This window comes from Ursus maritimus, unplaced genomic scaffold (assembly GCF_017311325.1).
Source record: "Ursus maritimus isolate PB19 unplaced genomic scaffold, ASM1731132v1 scaffold_32, whole genome shotgun sequence".
NCBI classification, from domain to species: Eukaryota; Metazoa; Chordata; class Mammalia; order Carnivora; family Ursidae; genus Ursus; species Ursus maritimus.
This window is the reverse complement of record NW_024425786.1, coordinates 959,244-977,966: the sequence shown is the minus strand read 5'-3', so window position 1 is coordinate 977,966 and position 18,723 is coordinate 959,244. Positions and strand designations below refer to the sequence as shown.

Here is an 18,723-nt window from a genome sequence, read left to right as displayed (position 1 = left end):
TGCATTTCCTTCTGGCACCCCCGCATCGGCCGCACCGCTCGTGGGGCGTGCTCCTCCGGGGCCTGTTTTGCTAAAAATCTGTCACCTCAGAAACAAGAGCCTCTCTCTGCTCTGCCCCCACCCCCCTCCGCGGCTCAGAGCCTCGCGGTCGCATCCCTGCCCCAGGCTGGCCGCACGGGCGCCCGTGCCTGGAACATCTGTGCAGCGCCGAGGCTGCGGGCCAGGCCGCTGCCCCGGACCCAGCCGCCGGGCAGCACCGCCGTGCACACGGCCTGCAGCGCCGGGAAGGCACGAGCGATGTGCATTACTCACCGGGCTTTCTTCTCCCGCCTGCTCAGCACAGGGTTCTTTATGCTCTACGGAGCGGTGGGCGTGAAGGGAGGCATCTTCCTTCCCTTCAGTGCGCCAACGCTGCCCTCCGCTCCCCGCGGACCCACAATGGGCAGGGTGCGCTCACAGGCGAGGAGCAGATATTTAAAGGAAGGCTGGCCGGCCCGTCCCCCGCCTCTCACATCCCTGCCTCCTCATGTCTCCAGGCCGGGTGGTACCCGGCTCCCCTGGGAAGCTGGAGCCGGCAGCTGAGGCACCAACTAAAACACGGCCTGGATACCAAGGAGCTGACGTCACATGAAAACAAGCATCTCTGCATTAGGACGGTCCTGAAAGAGAACGCGGGGCAGCGGCCCAAAGGAGGACGGCTCAGCCCGAGAGCCTCTCGAAGGCGGCGTCCGTGGGGACGGAGCCCAGCTGGCCGGGCCCCCCGATCAGGCCCCCGGGCGGGGTGCGAGGACGCGCAGCCACCTGACTGCAAGTGACCTCCGGCCCGCGTCCACAGAGGCCGTGAAGGCTCCCGTGCGAATGCTCATGGGCTCCGAGGCCTGGGTGCCGTGGCCTGGGAGGGGAGGGAGGGCAGAAGCCATGGATCGGGCCATTGTGGCTAGATGGGAGCCCAACCCCAATTCCCTCCAATTTCAAAAAACACCCAGGAAAAAGATGCCAGCAGCCTAGGCCGGGGAGCTCATCCAGGCTCCCTGGAGGTGCCAGACCTGCACTGACCCGAAGAGGTCCAGGGGGCCTGGGAAGTCAGGCAAACCTCTCCACCCCCCTCCAGCAAACACACACTGAGGTCAGCACACCGTGGGCCTGGGAGACGCCCACTCCTGGCCTGAGCCACCTCCGCCCATCACTTCTCAGCAGACACCAGGCTCCCAGATCCATACTCACTCCTGTGCATGTCACAGACTCGGGGCCAAAGCTCTGGGTTCGAACCCCAGCTCCTTCAGGTGTTCAGGTGGGGCCTGAAGTCACTTTGGAGCTCCAATCACCCGGCAGCCAACCAGCCGTGCCCGGACATTTCATCCACTGTGTGCCTCGTGAACTTAACACTTAGAGGCGCCACTCGAGGCTGATGGCCCAAGTCTCTGCCACTGGAAAAGAGGCTGGTGAATAGCAGGGCTCAGTGCTCAGAGCAACACGGTAAGGATGGCTTGTAATTTCTCGAGACACGTGGAAATCACACGCAACACAAATTTCACAAATTTCAGCGCCCGTAAATAAAGTCCATCACGGCTCATTTGTTTGACTACGGTAGCCAGGCTGACACAGCACGGACCTCACATTTACCTCCTGAGCCTTTCCAGGAAGCCTGCAGACCCCTGACTAAGACTACGGAATCATGAAATAACTCAACCACCATGTCTACAGTGGGCTCAATGGGAAATGCAAACGTCTCCCAAGTCCACTGTCAAGACTCACCCACAACCTCACCCTCAGCCCACAGCTTCATGGTACAGCCCTCGTCCTCCAGCCAAGCATGTGCGCTTCCAATCCAGACCAAGACACCCAGCTTCAGAGAACTCTAGAAAACCCAGGCTCCACTGGCAGACTGCTAATTTTAATGGAAGCCTATTTTCGGTGGATAACTAGCTTTTCCTGTTTGTTGCAAGTAATTTGAGACAAAGCTGAATGAAACTGGATTTTTAATAAGACAACGGACATACCTATAAACACGAGGGGCAAACAGGTGTATTTCAGAAGGATTCCGAAGTAACCCGCCCACCTGGGGCCTGGAGGACGCTCCCGAGGGCTTTGGCCCCCAAGTCCTTGCTCCACCAACTGGTCAATCCAGAGCCCACACCCCCCGGGGCTCTGCTTACTTCCTCCCCCTCCTGCAGATGACAACTCGGGGGCTTCAGCACTCCTGACCAGCTGGGGGTGGGGGCGAGCTGGCCTTACTGGGCCTTACTTAGCGTGTTCCTGGAGCCCTTACGCTCTGTGAATGCTCACGCAACCCTGCGAGGTGGCCATTACTATAGACCCCTTCACAGGGAAAGGAAGCACAGGGGGCCACACCCACCTGCCTGACACCACACAGCCGGACAGGGGCCCACTTCTCGGGGTCCTCACCCAGGGACAACCTCCCTCTGACCACAGGGGGTCCAGCCCCAGAACCCACCACCACAGCCACCCTGGGTGACAAGACAGGCCACCGTGGAGTGCTGGTGTTGCCAGCTCCTCAGAACGTGGGACGCCTCTCCCCAGGGGGCAGGCTGCAGCGGGTGCCGGCCCCTCAGCCAGTGGCCTATCCAGGGACATCTCAGGTGCATGACAGGCCAGGATCAGTGACAGAGCACAGGGTGTGCCAGGTCTCAGTGGCCTTGTGGGACACTGCTGGCTTTGAAGACAGGGTCTTCTGCTACCGAAACCCCCAGATTTGTATATTCTCCATGGACCCTCAGGACCCAGAAGTCCAGCCGAATCAGGACCAGCTCCACTCTGCCCCTGCTCAGCCTTAGTGCAATCACCCTTTCCCGGGCAGGTGGCCCGGGTCTCCGCCACAGGCCACAGGGAGGCCAAGGGGGCCTGACCCGGTGGGAACCAGCTCTCGGGACCACCCTGTCCCACTGGGGCCCCTGCCCAGACGCACACTGCCAGGGCCAGCAGCCACACACAAGGGTCCCCAGAGCCTGTGGGCGGCATGGCAGAGACACCCCTGCCTGACGACGGAGAGTGGCTGCAGGGTCCAGCTCCATGTGGCAAGTCCTGCGAGACTCCTCCTCCTCCAGGAAGCCCCACTTAGAAGCACCAGGTAGCAGGAGCTGCTCTCACTGCCAAGGTGGGGACCCGTCTTATTAATCGTGTTGAAGTCTGCCACCCTGTTAGTGCCACCAGCAGCCCCTTACTAGCCACCTGCTCCGTAGAAGGGCTGGTGCTCGGCGCATTTGTAAACACTGTGAGCTTTTTAGGGTTTACTTTATTTTATTTTATTTTATTTTATTTTATTTATTTGAGAGAGAGAGAGAGAATGAGCACACACGCATGAGTGGTGGGGAGAGGGCACTGGGGAGGGACAGACACAGAGAATCTCCAGCAGACTCTACGCTGAGCATGGAGCCTGACACAGGGCTCGATCTCACAACCCTGAGATCATGACCTGAGCTGAAATCAAGAGTTGGACACTGAACCGACTGGGCCCCCCAGGAGCCCCTTGCAAACACTACTTTATATACGGTCCCATTAACCCCATTTTACAGGCAAGAAAGGGAGTCACAGACACACACGGGGGAGGAGCTGTGTGAAGACAGAGGAGTGGAGTTGGAGGGAAGTGCCAACACGGGCCTGCGTCCACCACCAGGAGCAGAGTCGGAAGGCGTCCTCTCTCGGAGGACAGACGCCTCACGCTCAGACTGCTGCCTCTCCCTGCGCCCCTCCCTCCCTGGACCAGCTCCACCCCCTCCACCTGGTGACACCCCGGTGATGGGGACTGCTCAGGAGCCATGGCCCAGGCATGTGCAGTGCATGATTGACGTCCCCACCGCCCGCAAGTAAGGCACCTGCTGCATCTTACAGGTGAAGAAACTCAGGCTCCCGGAACCTCCGGCCGAGCACGAAGACCTGGCTTTGCTGCGACTGCAGCCCAAGAGCGCTGACCACTCACGACAGATACGTGTCCCACCAGACACCCAGGCCAACACTATCCCAGACACAGACTCACATTCCAGATGCATCAAAGACCAAAATGCAAGAAACAAAATTTTTCTACCCTTTGGGGTAGCCAGAAAGGAAAATATCAACAGATTTGAACATGCAAAACTCAAAGATTAACGTTTCCGTGTGACCAGAGGCACGAAAAGGCACGTGACAGAGGAGGGTTTGGAAGATGCCCACAGCCGGCACCGGTGCCCCCGCAGAGCCAGTCCAGCATGAGGATGGGGGTGGCCGACCGAGCACACGGGGAGAAACACAGGGAGTTAAGGCCCAAGGCACCCGTGGCCTGGAGGCGACCGTGAGGCCACAGAGCCCTTCTGTGCTGCCGTCCATGCTGCTCTGGGCCTTGGGCTGCCTGGTGCACTCTGCCGGCAGCCAGCAGACACGCCTCCCTCAGACCAGAGCCGCCACGTTATTCCTACGCTTGGAGCCACCACAGGCTTGCCACACTGCGGGTCCCCACAGGGACCTCAGCGGCCAGCCCACCTTTCCCCACAGAGCCATGGCCCACCAAACCGCCAGGACTGTCAATTCCTTATCATGCCACATACCTGTCCCGGGAACACCCTGGAAATATGCTGCCACGTGGTGGGAGAGACCCTCCTCCATCTCTCGGCTCCTATGGGGCCCTTGCTGATGACAGCAGGGAGCCCGGCCTCCCAGCCAAACCTCTACAGCACGTTCACCTCTGCCACTCGCACCTGACAGGCAACACGCGGCCCACGGAGGGCAGCCCGCACAGGGCCCAGAACTGGACTGAAGTCAGGCTCCCTTTGAAGGCGTGACCCTCATGGGGCCCTGCTGACAGTTTACTCGGATGATGCCTCAACATATAAAACTGGTTAGTGGTGTGGCCAGAACAAGACTCCCGGTTTAGTACCTTCGAACCCCAGAACCTGCACGTGATCGCCACAGCAGCATGAGTCACCAAGGCCAGAAGGTGGAAACGCCACGTGTCCATCCGCACACAAAGGGATAAGAAACTGCAGGAAAGCCACGCAATGAAATAGGATTCAGTCATAAACAGGAAGGAACGACCAGACAGAAGAGACTAAGGAAAGAGAGGGCTTTGCACAATAAACCGACACCACCCGACGGAGCCACGCGGGACACACCTCCCGACAGCCGCACGCGGGACACCCCGCCCAACAGCCGCACGCGTGTGCGTTCTTCCCGGGAGCTCACCAGACATCCTCCAGGACAGGGCACACTGTGGCTGCAAGTCTCAGGGGATTTTAAAAGAGAAACATACAAAGTGTCTTCTCTGACCACAGCAGGATGAAGTTAGACATGAATCACAGAAGGAAAACTGGACAAGTCACCAACGTCTACAAATTAAACGAGTCTTGAACAACCAATGGATCCAAGGAGAAATCACAAGGGAGATAGAACACTCAGAGACATGGGGTGTGGGGCCACGCGGCTGTGACAGCCAACCTGTGAACCACGACCTCAACCACTACCGGTGGCCAGCCAGCCAACTCCGTGACCTAAGGACTGGGAAAGTAGAACAGACTAACCCAAAGACAGCAGGAGGCAGGAGACATCAGGGTTAGAGCAGAGATCCACAAAACGGGAAATATAGAAGCAGAGGGGGGAAAAATCAATGAAACCAAAAGTTAGTTATTTGAAAAGATCAAGAAAATGGACAAACTTTTAGCCACACGGACTAAGAAAGAAAAAAGACTCAAATTACTGAACTCAGAAATTAAAGTGGTACAATTCCTACCACTGATTCCATAGAAATAAAAGGATTGCAAGACAGCTTGTGAACTGCCCGCCAACACACTGGACAGCCTAGGGGGAATGAGCAAACTCCCAGAAACACAAAACCTGCCCAGCCTAAATTACGAAGAAATAGGAAATATAAACAGACCTATAATTAGTAGAGATTGAATCAGTAATCAAAGATCTCCCGAGAAAGAAAATCACCGACCAGACGGTTTCACTGGCGAATTCTACCAAACGTTTAAAGAACTAACATCATCCTTCTCAAACTTTTCCAAAACACTGAAGAGGAGGGAACTCTCCTCACTCGTTCTAGGAGGCCAGCATAACCCGATACCAAAGCGAGGTAGAGACAACACAGGAAGGGAAAACTATCGATAGACCAATAGTCCTATGATCGCTGATGCCAAAGTGAGAACTGATCCACCCCAGGACCAACCCGGATCTGCCCCCTGGAATGCAAACATGGCCCCAAGACGACAACCCCTCAATGCAATACACATGAGCAGAATGGAGGAGAAAACCACACGTCATCGCCAAAAAGCTATCTGAGAAGTTGAAAATCCTTTCATGATAAAAACACGCACTAAACAAGGGGGAGACCAACATGGCGGAGGGTGAGGAGCCAGAGAAGAAGGGAGGACAGAGGAAATGCTGGCTGACAAAGGGTTGCTGATGGAGCTGTGGGGACACTGGAACCATGTAACGAATTCCTCGAGCGACCTGGGCCTTTCACACAGCCTGACTTCCAGCTAAACACTGAACCTCTCCAGTCTCTGTTAGGCACACGTGAAGTTCTAGCCATTGGAGACCAGACTAGTTGTCTGGGTTGAGACAGGTTCACATTACAGAAATGGACACTCCTGTTTCCAATCTAAATAGGAAGTTTTTGGGGCCCAGGTGCCTCATTCGGTTGGGCGTCCGACTCTGGATTTCAGCTCAGGTCTTGATCTCAGGGTCATGACATCAAGCCCCAAGTCGGGCTCTGCACTGGGCATGAAGCCTGCTTGGGATTCTCTCTTCCTCTCCCTCCGTCCCTCCACACTGCTCATATGAGTGTGCTCTCTCTAAAAACAGACAAGCACGGGCGCCTGGGTGGCTCAGTCCGTTGAGCGGCTGCCTTTGGCTCAGGTCATGCTCCCAGGGTCCTTGGATCAAGTCCCACATAGGGATCCTTGCTCAGCAGGGAGCCTGCTTCTCTCTCTCTCCCTCTGCCCCGTTTGTGCGAGCGCGCTCTCTCTCTCTGCGCTCTCTCTCTCTATGACAGATTATTTAAATAAAGTCTTAAAAAAAAAAGATCAAAATAAAAACAAACACACAAATAGGCAGTTTTTATTTAGGCCTAAAAGTGTTAGAAGAGCTAAGGCAAAAGTTGCTGCAGAATTTCTAAATGACAGAGTTTCCGACTACAACTGAGTTCCACATCCTTTTGACAAAAAGTTACTCGATTTTTTTTTTTTTAAGATTTTATTTATTTATTTGTCAGAGAGAGAGAGCACAAGCAGGGGGCAGAGGGAAAGGGAGAAGCAGGCTCCCCACGAAGCAGGGAGCCAGATGCAGGATTCGATCTCAGGACCCCAGGATCATGACCTGAGCCGAAGGCAGATGCTCAACCAATGGAGGCGTCCCTCAACTTTCAAACCAAACAAACAAAATACTCAACAAACAAGGCACAGAAGTCACCATGCGTCTCCTTCTCCCCATACCACCACGCAATTAACTCAGTTCTGACAGCATCTACCTGAAGATAGCATCAGATCCCACAGGTGAAGGGCTCAGTCCTACAAGACCACCCTCCTCCCCCACTTCAGATACCAGTCACCAATCCAGACTGTCACCTGTGCTTCTGGCCGAATGGCTATAGACTGGACATCCCCACAATCCCCTCCTGGGTGTGATTAATTTGCTAGAGCGGCCGGATTAACTCAGGGACAGATGGAAGAGACGCCTAGGGAAAGGTATGGGGGAAGGGCATGGGGCTTTCGCGCTCCCTGGGCAAGCCACTCTCCCCGCATCTCCATGTGTTCATGAACCCAGAAGCTCTGTGAACCCTCCTTTTGGGGTTTTATGGAGGTTCGTTTCATAGACCTGATTGATTCAACCTGCAGCCCCTCTCTCCTCCCCAGAGGTCGGAGGGGAGGGTTGGAAACTCCAATCCTCCAGCCACAAGGTCTTTCTTGTCACCACCCCATCCTGAGGCTATCCAGAGGCCCCACCCTAAATCACCTCATTAGCATAAATCAAGTGTATGCCGGAGGAACTTTCAATGAATGATAAAAGACACTCCCACCACTCAGGAGACTTAAAGGGATTTAGGAGCTTTGACAGAAACCGGGGACAAACACCATATACATGTCTCATTATAACACAGATGAAAACTACCTCAACAGAGTAAAAGCCAAATATGAAAAACCCCCAGCAAACATCTCACGGGGTGGTGAAAGATTGAAAGCTCGTCCTCCAAGATCATGAACAACACAAGGACGCCCACTCTTCTATTCAACACAGTAGTGGAAGTTTTAGCAGGAGCAATTAGGCAAGAAAAAAAATAATCAGAGCACATAAATTGGAAAGGGGTAAGTAACATGATCTCTGTTTGCAGACGATAGAGAAACCCCTAATGATTTCACAAAAAAGCTGTCAGAACTAATCAACAAGTTCAGTAAAATGGGATGTAAAGCCAACACACAAAACTCAGTTGCATTTTTATACACAAGCAATGAACAATCCAAAAAAGAAATTAAGAAAACAGGTCTGGGGACGCCTGGGTGGATCAGTCGTTAAGGGTCTGCCTTTGGCTCAGGTTGTGATCCCAGGGTCCTGGGATTCAGCCCCATATCAAGCTCCCTGCTCGGCGGGAAGCCTGTTTCTCCCTCTCCCACTCCCCCTGCTTGTGTTCCCTCTCTCACTCTCTCTCTGTCAAATAAATAAATAAAATCTTAAAAAAAAAAAAAAGTTCCATTTTATAATAGCATCAAGAATAAAATACTTAAGAATAAGCCTACCAAGGAGGTGAAAGACTTGCACACTGAAAACTACAAAACAGTGCTGAAAGAAATTAAATGTGACAAAATTAAGACGTCCCATGTGTATGGGTTAGAATGCTTAATGCTGTCATCATGTTAATACCACCCAAACCAACCTACACATTCCATGCAATCCTTATCAAAATCCCAATGACATGTTTTGCAGAAATAGAAATACCCATCCTAAAAACCATCTCAAGGGACCCAGAACAGCCAAACCATATTGAAAAAGAACAAAACTGGAGGCCTCACACTCCCTCATTTCAAAACTTACTACAGTAACCAAAAAAATGTGATGTTGGCATAAAAACAGACATGAAGTCCAAGAGAATAGAGAGCCCAGAAACCAACCCTCCCGTGGTGTCTGATGACTCTTGACAAGAGGGCTAAGATCATTTGATAGTGAAAGGTTGGTTTTTTCAACAAACGGCGCTGGGAAAACTTGATATCCACATGCAAAAGAATGAAGTTGGACCCTTACCTCACACCATATACAAAAATTAACCCAAAATGCATCAAAAACCTAAATGTAAAGCCTAAAATTATAAAACTCTTAGAAGAAAATACAGGATAAAACTTGACCACATTGTATTTGACAGTGATTTCCTAGATGTGACACCACAGGCAACAAAAACAAAAACACACAAATTGGACCACATGAAAATTTAAAAATTCTGTGCATCAAGGGACACGATCCACAGAGGAAAACAGCAACCCACAGGATGAGAGAAAATATTTGCAAACCATATAGCTGATAAGGGATTAAAACCCTGGGTAGAAAGAAGACTCCCAAAACCCAGCAACAAAAAAATTAACAACCCAACTCAAAAATGGGTGAAGGACTTGAACAGACATTTCTCCAAAGAAGACATAACAATGGAATAAGCCTGGGAAAAGACGCTCAAGGAGCATCACGGAGATGCAAATCAGCACTACAATGGGAGACCGCCTCACACCCACGGGGATGGCAGGAAAACTACAGGTGTAGACGAGGATGTGGGGAAATCGGGAACCCCACGCACTGTTGGTAGGAATGCAAACTGGAGCAGCCACTATGGGAGACAGTGCGGAGGCTCCTTGAAAAGTCAAACAGAGTTACATACAGTGCAGCGGATGCACTTGTCTACACCCCCCAAAAGTGGAAGGCAGCTCTCGAAGAGATATCTGCACACCCATGTTCACGGCAGCACAAACCAAATGCGATCTGTCCATACAACGGAATACTTACTACTCAGCCTTAGAAACAAGGAAACCCCGACGTCCACTTCGACACCGATGAGCCTGGAGGACAGCATGCTGAGTAAAACAACCAGTCACAAAAGACAAATCCTGTTCAATTCCGTTTATACGAGGTACTCAGAAGCACTCAGAGAAGTCAGAATCACCGAACAGAAAGTGGAAGGGTGGGAGCCAGGGGCTGGGGATTCCTGTTGAATGGGGACAGAGCTGCGATTTCATAAGATGAGAAAGGTTCAGGAGGCGGATGGTCGCGGCTGAACGACAACGTGAACGTATTCACATCAGTGAACCGCACACTCAAAAATGGTCAAGATGGTAAGTTTTACGTTGTATGTAATTTACCACAGTAAAAAATTGGGAAAAGAAAGGAATGTCGTTTTGACACACGCTGTAACAGGCATGAACTTCGAAAACATCGTGCTGAGTAAAAGAACCCAATTACAAAATACCACATGCCGCATGATTCTGTGATAGAGTCCAACCAGGTAAATCCACAGGGACGGTCGGGGGCTGGGCGGAGGATGAGTGGGGATGGCTGCTGACCTTCCGGAACGGTTCCGGAAGTAGGTAGAGGGCTTGCACAGCACCGAGTGTACTAAATGCCACAGAATCATTCACCACATAGTGGTTAAAATAGCACATTTTATGTTACCTGTACTTTACACAATTTGTTTAAAGATTTATTTATTTATTCCAGAGAGAGAGAGAATGCGCACACATGCAAGCGTGCACACATGTGCACATGCACACGGGGGAGGGGCAGAGGGAGAATCCCAAGCAGACTCCCCGCTGAGCACAGAGCCTGTCTTGGGGCTCGATCCCATGACCCCAAATCATGACCTAAGACGAAATCAAGAGTCAGACGCTCAACCGACGGAGCCGCCCATGTGCCCCACTTTACACAATCGGTCTATAGAACCGATGAAATCCAGATTCATGACCTGAACAGAAGGTGCTAGAAGGTGTTCAACTGAAAGGGGACACGGGTCCAGGTGGTGTAAGGTGGCCCTTCCAGCTGGATGTGCCCAGGTGCCACCACGGGACCGCATTCCTGCTGCCTGTCCATCTCTGGCCACAGTCTGCCAGTCCATCCGGCCCGCTTCATGCGGTCCTGACACAGCTCAAGGGCGCCATTCACATGGCACCTGTCCGACCCTTCTTGCTCCCCTGGCATCAGGCATGCTGCTCGAGGCCAAGAAAACTTGAACATGAATGCCCACACAGGCACCAAAAACACACAGCACACCCTGTCCACCGTGGGGACGTTAAAATTAAGCAGAAGAGTAAAATACAGGGGAAAACACCTACACTCCAAGAGCCCAGGAACCCCGGAGGCCCCTCGTGAGGCAGGCGTTCTCCTCACACACCCCTGGCCAGCGAGATGAGGCCGCCCTTCTCCTGTGTGCCTGGTGTTCGGGTGCCGACGTGTGGAGCAGGGATCGTGGGCAGGGAGAGACACGTCAACCACCCTCAGCCCCTCCCTGGGACCTGGCGCTCCCAAGGGCTGGTGGAATGATCAACAACTCTCTGAGTGGTCTTCAAAGCCACAGAGCCGCCCCTGGTAAGCATCTCGAGGACCCGCCGGCAGCGGAACAGCCCAGGACGGTGCTTTCTTGAAGTTCACATTCCCTACATTCCCCCACAGTGACACCATCACTGGCCAGCCACTCCCACTTCCACCTGTGGCAGGGACCCTGCATGTCCCACCTCATAAACCTCTCCCGACCCACATCCCGGCAGCTCCCAAGTCCCACGCTCAGCAAAGCCATACAAGCACACAAGCGTCCTCTGCCCTCGCCCGGGTGGGCCCCACTGGCCTCCACTTCCCCGGAAGGGCCACTGCTAGAACGTTCTTTCCCACGGGACAGCCCCTCAGTGCAGCTTCCTGGCCTCCAACTGTCCACCAGCAGGCCCCTCCCAGCCTCCACCCCCCCCCCACCTCGGGCTACATGGCTACCTGGGCGACACTGATCACTGTCTGACTCGGAGCATTTACGTATTTATCTGGCCTGTCATCTGCCTCCCAGCTAGGACGTCCTGGGGCTGGGTGGGGGGTACCGAGCCCAAGCACTGCCTTGTGCGGAGGCACAAGCAGGACTAAGTGAAGGATATGTGCCTCCTTGCACTCTCCCAGAAACCCCCCTCGTGTCCACCGCCCTATCGGCTGGCCGTGGCGGCAGATGCAGGCAGCCCCGGCGTTCTGGCCTCATCAGACCACCTGCTTCACCGTGGCCAGGACGCCACGGTCCACATGGCCCCACGGCCTTGCTGGCTGTTCCTTCAGGGTCCGTGTGTTCCTTGGGAGCTACAAGGCCAGGCCACTCCCAGCCACCCTCTCCTATATGCTAAGGGCCCCCAAATCTATCTTCAGCCCCCCTGCTTTCCTAAACCCAAGACTGATGCACACAGCTGCCCACTTACCATCTCCCCAGGGGCCCAGTGAGTGACACGATCTTGGCACGGCCTCTGCCCGAGACGGCACAGCCCCAGGCCAGAGGAGGGTCTGGGTGGCTGGTGAGCAATTTATGCCCCACATGGGTGCTCTGCCCTCAAGGACAGAGTGAGCAGAACGGCTCTGACCTGCTCGGGCTCCGACGGTCCCCGGGACAAGATCAGAAGCTCTGTTCTGGACCCACTGCTCCTGGGACTTCATCCCGTCTCAACAGACCCATGGGGAGATGAAAAGGATGCTCCCACGGCATCCCTGGGGGCCACTAGGACTGCGGAGAGCATAAACGACCAGGTCTCCAGCTGTCCCAGCCGGGCCCTCCCTCCTTGGGGAGATCAAGGCACTTCCTGCACTTCCCCTTACGGCGCCAATGGACCCAGCAGCGTCTGAGGGCAGCACCTGCCAGCCGGAACACACACAGGCCAAGGCGGGCGCACCCGCGAAAACCCCACATGAGGGCACATCAACCACTCACTCTGCCTTTAGTCGCTTCGCGAGGATAACCGTTCCTAAGCCGTGGCCCACAAAAGGCCCCCGTCTCCACCGTCCTGACAGCAAGGATCAAGAACTCAAGCGGCAACGTGCGACACGCGTCATAGGAAAACGGCAGTACTCACTGTCTTCTCCCGGACAAGGCATGCCTGGCTGCTCGGGGATGCTGGGGAACACTGGACAGAGGGAGAGAAAGAGCAGTCGGTCACTCAGCGCGTCCTGTGGAAGGTCCTGCGCCGAGTCAGGCTGACCAGACGGGCTTTCACACGAAGCCCACGCTGCTGACCAACCTACCCCGACGAGACACCCACTGTGGCAAAAGCATGGAAACCCAAGGACACCAACGTCAAAATGGACTTCTAAAGGACTTCCAAGTGCACTAAAAAACTCTGGGGGGCAAAGCAGTGTGGGGGCCTAGACAACAGCTGCCCCAGGAACCCTCCTGACTCGCAGCCGTAAATTAACACAGAAAGTTAGGAGCTGCGCCTGCTTCGAAATGGACTTCGAAACACCGGATTCTATTTCGCACTCAAGGTGGAGTTCAAAATTAAATATCTTAAAATAGACCCTGGGTTTCCCTCACAGATTATTAAAACAGAAGCTTAAAAAGTATTACAACTTAGCTGAAGAAACCACTTCCTTATCTAGAAAACAACACCGGCTTTTGAAAGCAGCCGGCAGTGTTGAGAGGCTCGGCACCGTGATCAGACGCCGGCAGGGTCGGGGCTCTCGCTGCAAACCCCGTTCACACACAGAGCTGCAGAAGCTGGACCCTGCAACCGGCTCCTAGCCCCGCACCAGGGACAACGACTGTCCCACAGAACACCGCTGGTTGGGAGCTCCGGTCCCAGCGGCGTCAAGCTTGGGCCCCGCCGTCCCTGCCTACCCGCCCGGCTGAGAGTCTAGGCCGCACAGAGAGAATGCAGACGGGGCTGGTCGGAACCATGCTCAGACACCCCACAGGACCCCAAGAGTGTTGGGGGGCAGCCTGAAACCCCCAATTCAGACTATATTGAAATCGTAATAATTCGTATTTCCCGTGACTCAATCTATAACACAGCTCCGAGCTTCAAGCTGAGGACAGCTGTGAGCCAGGAGACAGGTACAGGGCGGGTCTCGTCCACCCTGACTGTACTATGCACGGCCCCCCTTCCACCTGCCCTTATACGCTCTGGGCCGGGACCCTTTCAGCTTCCAAAAAGGTGGAGACCGGTGAGAGAGCCCAGGCTTCTGATGCACCCAGTGATGTCGGCCTCCCGGGAACGGGGACAATGAGGACCGGCAACCAGAACCCAGGCCCCTGTGTCCAGTGAGAAAGGGCTTTTCTGACTCTTTACCAGCTACGGCAATTTTTATTTGGGTTAATAAGATGTAAAAGAAAAAACAAACCCAAACTGCACTGTATTCAACATCCTTAAATTCTCTGGAATCCCAAGATTTTAAACCATGATCCTTCATGTTTTCTAGTCCCCTAGGCTGTCTGGAAACCATGCTAGGCTTCCGTCTCCCCAGACCACAGTAGGACCACCCCACCCCTCCAGCCGCCACTGACCGTGAATGATGAGCCCTTCATCCCTGCGCTGACAGGCCAGGCGGAAGGCCTCCTCCAGCTCCATCTGGGAGGACACGGTGCAGGGGTCACCTAGGTGGGGCAAGAGACATCACTGAGGCCACCGCAGGCCTGAGGCAAAGTGGTCCAACTCAGGTTGGGAAGGGCAAAGCCTGGCTGCTCCTGTCCAGCCACCCCTTGCAGAGCTGGGAGACCCAAGAATAGCGAGCAGGACCAGGGGCCCACATCAGAACCGGCAGCTCCCCAGAATGAGCCCTGAGAAGTCCACCTGCAGATGTAAACCGTGCTAACTCTCATGGCTTGGACAGGATTAAGGACATTCTTCCTAGGTTAGTCCTAGATGAAAGAAAAGGCTCCCTGCCCCCATCCTGGATAGGAATATAGAACCGCACAGCACCAATGCCCCAGGGGGCTGACGCTGCTGCTCCCCTGTGTCCTCAGCTGGCAGCTGGACTGCATCCCCACCCCCCAGCTTTCTCAGATGTGTGTCTGACTGAGAGAGAGAAGGATGGAGAGGGGGAAGGAACGGGAGGGGGAAGGACACTATGGGGCCCTAGCTACTTACCCTCCAGCTCTCCCTGAGAAGATGAAAATAAAAAAGAACTTATCCTTCCAAATCACCCACTGGAAAGCCCAGAACAGGAGAGAGGAAGAACAGGGAAGGAGGGCAAGGGCTGGCCCCAGGTGGGGACAGGGAGACCCCTGAAGCCCCCTCCCAGTCTGCCCTTCCCCAACCCCCAAACCCAGCTTCCTTTTTGACCGGCCTCTTGAGGAAGTGATTTCCAGCATCCCTGCGGGGGACGATGGCTATTAACTAGCTTAATCCCCTAGTTTTAAATCTCCCCACGGAGGGGCTGATCTAACTTCCTGCACACGGAAGACTTAGAGATTTACAGTCCGCCGGACATAAGACCAAGGGCGCTACCTTCACTGTCCACCCACTTCAGGGTGAGCGGGTGCCCCTGGTGGAGACTGCACATCTCTCTCACTTCCTTACAGAGCTCCTCGAAGGTCATCGCTGCGTCTAGGCTGGTGATCAGGATGTCCCTGGGCAAAGAGGATGCACATGTTTCACCAAGGAGCACATTTAAATCAAATTAAATACTGATTAACTGAGTTATTGATTACATAAATGAAAATTTTCCCAAACAAAATATTACACCCCCCCCCCACAGAACCACTGACCACAGTCTTGTTTTTTAATGACTACCATGAATGCCCCTGCACAGAAAGGAAAGATCTATCCTGCACCTGGATGTGCCTAAATGGGGGGGGGGGGCAGGTAAGAATGAGGCAGGGATATCAGAAAGGGACAGTGGAAGCCGGGCGAGCACTTGCTCAGGCACCAGGTTCAAATTCAAAAGGTCACATAGGAGGGCTGCAGGGCAGGTGGACGGTGTGTTCAGATCAGCCCGCTGGCTCATCAGACCTTCCGCCAAAGCTGACGGTGCGAACAGTAGCCCAGGCCTGAGCTGGAGGGATGCAAGACCCCGCATGGTTGTGACGTGAGCTCAGAGAAGTGGGCATCTGGGACTCAACCTGGCAAAGTGGGGTCTCTAACTCCAGTGTGCATCACCCAGAAATCCCCTCAAAACACAGGTGCTGCTGGACGCCGTGGGGACCTAGCTAGACCCCAGTGTCAGCACATCCTCCAAAGGTCAAGCTGGGGGCCCCCTATTTCTCAGAATGGCACTGCAATGGGCCTGACCCTCAGCTGCAGCCCTGCTGCCTGAGAGCCACCTCCCAGCGGCCAGGCGGCAGCACAGCCCCATCCGGAGACAGAATTCCACCTGGGCCCTTGTGGTTTGGATACTCGGGCTCTGATCTTGGTGGGTGCTTTCCAGAACCAATATCATGGCTGCACTGAGGCCCACCCCTCCCCACTCAGAGGGCGAGGTTTGTAGTCGCATGGGAGAGGGACCAGGGCAGAGGCAGTGGGAGGGAGTGAGGAGCTGGGGCAGGGCAGGAACCTCAGTGCGGCCTGAGGCAGAAAAGAGGACAGTACCACATTGGGACAAAGGAAGAGTGTGGGAGGAAGAGGAGGAAGAGGGGAAGGGGCAGGGGAAGGGTGGGGAGAGGAGAATGAAAGGAAGGGGGAAAGGGGTGGAGGGAAGGGGAGAGAGAGGAGAGGAGGTAGGGAATGGGAGGAACAGGATGAGTGGGGGCCTCATCAGCCAGGGGAAACTAGACTCAAGAGGTCACATTACTGGCGGTAACCAAAGCACTCTCCAGGGGCCAAAGTCAGGGGCGGGGACGGGGGCATCGGTGGCTCAGTCCAGAACTCCCAAGGGCTCCAGTGAACTCTGCCCAAGTCCCGTCTTGCCTGCCTCCATCCCTCCCCTCAGTGCCTGAAGGTGCCTACTTGAACCCAGTCTGGGGGCAGGCTGGGGGGCGGGGATCCAGTCCCCACCCAACCTGGGCTGCTGGGGTGTGGACTTCCTCTGAGGATCAACTCTGATTTTTCACAAAGTGGCTTATTGCTCAATCCCACGATTCCTGGATGGGAAGAGGACTGTCTCTGATATGGTGACAGGCCTTCCACACAGTTCACCGACCAGCAAGCCAAGATGTTCTGGCCCTCTGATGAGTCTGAGAACTGGTTTTACATAGGCAAACCACCCTTCTGGGCCAGAAGACGGAACTCCGAGACCTCTTCTGGTGGGCTGGCCGTCCCTCCCCCAGAAATCATTCCTCCCTAGAGCCTGGTCACCAACTCTCCCACACATATCCTGCTCCCAGGTGACCCAGATGAGGATGGCAGAAGGGACAGGGCAGTTCCGACCTGAGACCCCAAACAAAGTGCCCCCCCCCAAGACAAGAGCCCCAAGCCTCTCCTCAGCTTGGAGGATGCACCAGGAGATGCACCTCTGGGGAGACCACCGGTAAAGAAGCAGCAGCAGAGACGTCTACACGGCGCTCAGGGCGGAGGCAGGATCCTGCCTCGGGGCACCGCCCCACCATCAGCCGGGCGGCCCCGCGGCAGCCAAGTGCCCGGTGCTCCCCGGGTGGGGCCAAGCGCTCCCGGCCTCTGACCCCTGTGAGGTGCCCGCTCGCCCCATTTTACAGCGAGCAGGTCGAGTCCAGGGCGCCGCGCGCGGACGTGAGCTGATCAGAGTCCGAAAGACCCGGTCCCAAGATTTACAAGGACCCCCCCCACCCCGCCCCACTTCGCGCAACGGCGGGCTGCTCACTGCACCTAACCTTCTCCTGGGTCGTTAAACTTTTCTTAAATGGAAACCTCTATCCGGGTAAATTGGGAAAAGTTTAGGAAACCCTGATTTTTAAAACTCTGCCGGCAGTTTTCATTTGGCAAAAACTTCAGCCCTTGCAGGTCTGTGGCCCTAACGTCCAGCCCACTTTGCCGGCAATATCTCCGTCCTGTGCCCCAGGCTGTGGGCGCCTCCCGAGCCGCAACGCCCTTCCGGCGGGTCCGAGCCGAGGAAAACCCCGCCGGGGCGGGGAGGGACCGGCGCAGCCGCTAGCAACCGCAGCGCTCCGAGCCTGGGCGCCAGAGGACCCAGCGACTCCACCCTCCCCGCGAGCTTTCCCGCGAGTGACATTCCAGGGCGCCTGGAGCGCCCGCCGCGTCCCGGGCCGCCTCTACGGCAACGGCGCGTCAGGACCTCCCGGGGCGCCCCTGGGCCCGGAGGGGCCTCGCCGTCCCCTCCCTCCCGCGCCGCAGTGGCGGCGACACGGTCCCCGACGGCAGGCGCGGTCCGGGCCGTCTCCCCGCGCCCGGCTCTGCCCGCGGCCCGCCGGCCCCGCCGTCGGGCGCAACGCGCTCACCCGCTGTAGTGCGCCTTCAGGCGGACGCGGCAGCCGCTCCCGTCCATCTTGGGGCCGGTCCTGCTGGGCATGGCGAGCTCCGCCGGCCGCCGTCAGCGCCGCGCCCTGGGCGCTCGGGCCATGGCGCGGGGACCCAGCGGCCGGCCGGGGCGCCAGGTGGGGCCGGCGGCGGAACGCGGAAGGGCGCACGTGGCGCCGGGACTCAGAGGCGTGGGTCCGGCCAACTCCGCGGAACTTGGGTGGCGGGCTGGGCGGGACAGGGGACACGGCCAGCGGGGACGCGCGAGGGGCGCGCACGGAGTCCCGGTGTCAGGCCTGGGGGCGGGGGGGCGGGGGGGTGGTCCGAACATGGCCGACCCGAGGCCCAGCGGGCGGCCAATCGGCGGGACGGGCGGTCCCGGGGCGGGGGCGGTGGCACCTGCGGCCAATGAGGGCGAGGCGGGGCC

The 18,723-nt window shown here is 55.8% G+C and overlaps 1 protein-coding gene across 1 annotated transcript in view; it reads right to left on the bottom strand.

Moving 5' to 3' along the window:
* The window catches only part of PRKCZ (protein kinase C zeta), a 103,963-nt gene extending 85,561 nt beyond the window's left edge, over window positions 1–18,402 (bottom strand). The window contains exons 1-4 of the mRNA XM_040645656.1: window positions 18,278–18,402; window positions 15,417–15,538; window positions 14,474–14,563; window positions 13,047–13,097 (exon numbers count right to left, since the gene is read on the bottom strand). Coding sequence (XP_040501590.1) covers window positions 13,047–13,097; window positions 14,474–14,563; window positions 15,417–15,538; window positions 18,278–18,348 — 334 coding nt within the window. The 5' untranslated portion in view covers window positions 18,349–18,402. The remainder of the gene's footprint in view (window positions 1–13,046; window positions 13,098–14,473; window positions 14,564–15,416; window positions 15,539–18,277) is intronic.
* Window positions 18,403–18,723: the final 321 nt, after the last annotated feature.